The following is a 4,986-nucleotide window of genomic DNA, read 5'->3' on the forward strand; positions in this document are numbered from 1 at the left end:
TTTTCCATCCTTGCATGTAAGCTGGCTATGAAATGACCGACCCTATTTGATTATCGATTAAGCAAATTATTATCTTGTGTACCCCGTCCTCTCAAGTCCTGCCCTTGCGTTTCGGCTGCACCATCTTTGAGTAAGTGTCATGCCAGGAGGGTACAGGAGCATCTCCTTCACCTTAAATCATTAACACCCCCACCATGTTACAGACCAAACATAAAACATGACCCATCTAGTACTGTATTATGACATGCATTATGACAGGGTTTGTCCACGAGTGTGCTTGTTGGTTCTAGTACCCATGTGTACAGCTGTGAGCATGTTGTAGGCTAGTGTATGATGGCTACGGTAGTAGACACAGAACTTAACAAAACCAGATTTTCCAAAACTTCACTGAGAAATTAACCAGCTGAGAACCAGAAGCTCAGACCCAAACCTTGACCAGGCATGAAGTTTCCGAGTTTTTCAATTAAACCGGCTGAAACTAGCCAAAATAATCAAGGCCTTGCATTTTATATTCCCATTTTTTGCAGATTCGAAGTTATGGACAAATCAAGAAGTGATTTGTTACTGAATCGGATCTGAGAGGAGGTATTAGAGAAGTGCACAAAATAGGTAATCCGGTGTATCGAATGGTCAGTTTTTGCTGGATTCTACTCCCTCCGGTCTGATTTAATCGACGCGGAGGGAGACCTTTGCATGCCTGTTGGTAGGTGCTGACCGCGTCAATTTATTCCGTCCAGAGGTAGTAGTTTGTTTGTTATGTCTAGTCTTATCTTTGATTCTTGAGAATTTAATATTCATCCTCACTATATTACTACTACTCTACACACATACAATCGAGTTAAAACAACAGAGGAACTAAGACAATTGCAGAATTTCACGTAGTACCCTGCACCCGCAAGAACATGCAGGAACGAGCCATTACTCAAAGACCACTCTTTTCCATACCCTAACACACCTGGTATGCAATGGATGGTAACTGAAGCATGCATCAAGTGGTAATTGTGCAACTATGTCTTACAATAAATATGCTGGTTATTGTGAATGCAAATAAAAGAGAACACATAATCCATGGATCAAGATACAGCAATTAGTCCTTTAAAGGTGATGTCAGCTATTGAACTTCAAATACCACAAACTAATTCTAACGCACTATAATTGTGCCGCATCCATAAAATATGCACCGCTGAATCTATAGCTCATATGTAAGCACCCTTGAACCAACTAGAATAAACTAGCAAGAACAATGCACAAAAAAATTAGCAGAGATTTGGTTGAACTGAATGGTAAGGCTAATTACCTGCAGTACCCACAAGCTTGGCCTATTTCCGTTGAAGCCATTTTTGCACAGGCCCTCCTGTAAATTAGGAGACTCTAAAGGAGTATGAAGCAAAACACAATTCCTGGGTATTTTTGCTCCTGCCCCTGTCATCATCCAAGAAGTAAATAAAATTACAGGAGCTAGTGGTCATCATTTCTCAGCCTCTCAGAAATAAATATAAATTTGGATATAACTTATAGCATTATTATTTTCGTTCTCCACAGTTAGAAAAAGTAAAGTAGAAACAGATTCGCTAACACTGTAACGAAAATACTGCTTTGATGATTACATGTTTCTGTTAGCCTCGAATAAGATACATCTTACTGTTTCAGACATGTGAATAATTAGCACTCAGCAGACAAGTGAAATATTAAAAGTTCATCTTTGATAACAAAGACATTCCTCAGAAGGGCGAAAGTAGGACTGCGTAGGATACTACAAGTCAGACCTCTGAGTTGCTGGGCTGCTGCACTGAAGACTCTTCCAGGCGATACATCGTACACGACAGACAACTTTGGCCAACTCAGCCTATATGGACGAGTGTCCATTCCATCTGTCAACAAAACAATCTATAAGGAATAAGCCTTGCTCCTCAGGTAGAGTGGAAAACAACCGGCATAAATTTTAGTTAAATTTCAGTACCTGTCTAAAATTATCTGAACTGGTTATCAAATTTTGCAATTTATCATCAACATATCTAGTAGTTAGTCGATAATGGTCTGCAGATGGCGTTAAATGCAAGGCAAGAGATTCCGAAGCTTGATGTGCCACATAAAGTGAAAGTAGCACAGCAGCATATGGATCGATAAAAAGGGGATCTGCAGCCACATAATTACAATGAAACGTTAGAAATAGCAAACAGTCATATTATTAGTCACTAAAAATAAATTCTAGAGAAATACTCTCTGGATATCATTATCTAAGCTTCGCAAAACAAGATTCAAACAATTCTATCATGCTTTACCTTGTCTGGGACTGAGACATTGTAGCTAATTTGGAAAACAAATGGTCATGCAAGATGCAACTAGAACAGGTAAAACTAAAGTAATCATGTGAGGGCACAAAATGAGACATTGCAGTACATCATCATGAACACAAATAATATAAGATAAGATCATACACACTTATGATTATTTCTTACTTGCCTAAAATGAACTTATCTAGTGGTCAAGAGAAGATGAGATATTGACATGCTAAATGGACTGCGCTTTGTAGCTGGGGATATATAGCTTGGCAGGCAGACAGCTCTTTCAAGCTTCAAATGTGAATACTAGAACCTACACACTAGGCAGACTCACGATTTGGTGAAAAGATGTGAGCTAACTAAAGTCAATGTGGAAATTTAGAAGAGCTCTGGGTCATTGGGATTGATGCATTGGGATGAATGCTGAGATGTCTCCCATTAAAATTTCTCTGCAAACGTTAGATCAGACACAAACAAAGATCTACTCCAAAAAAGGATAAATTGGACCCTGAAACATACCACTCGTGGGATTTCGTCTTGCCCGAAATGAAACCAGTTGCAATCCTAAGCAAATTCAAGCTGGACATAGGGGCAAAAGCAACCCTCCAATTCGTGACCACGTCGTGCGTACCGCAGTAGTACCACACCGACATAATCGTTGACTCAAAAAAGCCAGAACACGCGATGCATATGGCTAACCTGGGCGGCGTGACTCCTCGTCCCTGAGGCGAGCGGCGTGGAGAGCGGCAAGGAGGAGCTGGTCGTGCTGCTCCGGTTCCGGGAGCGGGCCTCCGCGGCCGCGGGGGTTGTCGGCGCCGGCGGCGAAGGGGCCCGGTTGCAAGAGCGTCCTCTTCGTTCGGCAGTTCCAGGAAGAGGCGAGCGGAGGGGGAGCGAGATGCGGAGGTGGCCGGAGAGGCCGGGCGGCGAGCGTCGGCAGCACGAGCATGGCTGACGTCACATGCCCTACAGGCGTGACCTGTCTCCTCCAGTCCCCTCCCTCATATCATCTCTAGAGGACCCCTTATAATTCTAAAAAAAAGATAAACCATAAAATAACCGACTTATCCATTTTTATTTTAAAAATAAACCCGAAAGATCCCTTAAAATCGTCGGACCCTTAATTTTTCTAAAAGGCACCGTGAACACATGCCCGTAATCCTTATATGTAAAATTTCAGAGGCGTCTTAATCCAAACCGGCGGTGCTCTCTATACGGATAATGCTGGCAATTGGGAAATTTCTCGATGTTTCCCTCCTAGACGCAATGGTCGTTCAATGACTCCATCCACACCGTATTGTAGCGCGTCGTGTCAGCGGGGTCGTCGCTGCTAGGGGAGAGGTTCTTCTCGTGTTTGAACTATTTCTTAAAGTGCGCAACTTCTCGTGTTTGAGAGGGGCTAAGCCCCATGTATCCCTCACTTTTTACTGAAGTATCCCTACTATATGACTAGACTATATATAAGGCTTCCTCCAGCCTTGGGAAACCCTAGAATATATTTGAGAATAGACTTGAGCATGTGCTCTCCTCCATCCCTTTGAGATACAAGGCAACCCTCTCTATAGTTCTTTCAAAAAAAAAAAAACCCTCTCTATAGTTGAACTATTGAGTTGTATCAAGGTGTCTTTATTTGATTGGTCTTTGGTGTGGTGGTTGGTCCGATCTCGTGGATGCGTGGTGGTGGAGGATGAACATGAAGGAAACAATGATGAACACGAGTAGAAAGCTGTATGAACACACACACACACACGCACGGTCGCACTCACGTACACACACACATGAGGATGGCCCTGCCGCGCTTGGCCTCAGTTGCCCAAGCTTCTCCTTCCGCCTTGAGTCTTGTTAGGATTTAATTAAATAGGTTTAATTAAAGGGATAATCCTCCCTCATGTAATTCTCTGTGTTGGTTGGTTTGTCAACAGACACAACTCTTCCTCACACCTCCTTGAACAGACGCGACTCTTATTCGTGTCCCTTCCCAGTGTATATATGCTCAAAATCATCAATGGAAAGTAACAGTTGAATCATTTGGTGCATCTCTCGTTTCTACTTTCAACACGTTATCAGCACGCTCTCCATCGTGAGCAATTTCGAGACTAGGAAGTAAGAACGGAGGAGACAGAACAGGCAAATCAGTAAGTAAATTTATTTTGCCGAAGGCATCTGTGGCACTCCTTCGCGAGCACATCAGCAAAGACAAGAGGAATAGCGGGATCGGAAGAACAGGCACTTGGTAAGAATCATGCCTGGAGGCGTCCCGTCTCCGTTTTTCTTGTTTCTTAGCGCAGATCGTCACCGGGGCCACGGTCTCTCTCACCACCCAGCTGTGCGCGCTGCCGGCGTGGCTCCTCGCCAGGCCCGCCGCCCCACCGCTGTAAGCGGACAAAGCCCCCGCCAGCCGAGGACGGCATCGTCGACCCAGTGCCCCTGCGCCTCCCGTCGCCGACGCCGGCCGTCGAGGACGACAACGGGCCGCACGCCATGGTCGTCGATGGTGATGCCGTCGCGCTATGCCTGCCATCCCCAACCTCGGTCACGCAGCCTCCTTCAACGTGCGCACGCAGCCGCCGCCGCCTCACGGCCCTTGGCCTCACGCTGAGCACGCCGTCGGGTGGCCGTGCCGTCCGATCCGACACCTTGAGCCCAGCGCGCTCGAGTTCTCGAACGGCGTCGCCCCGGGTATGCGGCTTGCTGGCGATCCTCGACG

At 45.3% G+C, this 4,986-nt stretch overlaps 1 protein-coding gene across 1 annotated transcript in view; it reads right to left on the reverse strand.

Annotated features, from left to right (window-relative positions):
• The window catches only part of LOC124688969 (O-methyltransferase 1, chloroplastic-like), a 4,836-nt gene extending 1,608 nt beyond the window's left edge, over positions 1-3,228 (reverse strand). The window contains exons 1-4 of the mRNA XM_047222583.1: positions 2,982-3,228; positions 1,961-2,136; positions 1,767-1,887; positions 1,298-1,422 (exon numbers count right to left, since the gene is read on the reverse strand). Of these exons, the coding sequence (XP_047078539.1) occupies positions 1,298-1,422; positions 1,767-1,887; positions 1,961-2,136; positions 2,982-3,228 (669 nt within the window). The remainder of the gene's footprint in view (positions 1-1,297; positions 1,423-1,766; positions 1,888-1,960; positions 2,137-2,981) is intronic.
• Positions 3,229-4,986: the final 1,758 nt, after the last annotated feature.

This window comes from Lolium rigidum, chromosome 2, assembly GCF_022539505.1.
Source record: "Lolium rigidum isolate FL_2022 chromosome 2, APGP_CSIRO_Lrig_0.1, whole genome shotgun sequence".
NCBI classification, from domain to species: domain Eukaryota; kingdom Viridiplantae; phylum Streptophyta; class Magnoliopsida; order Poales; family Poaceae; genus Lolium; species Lolium rigidum.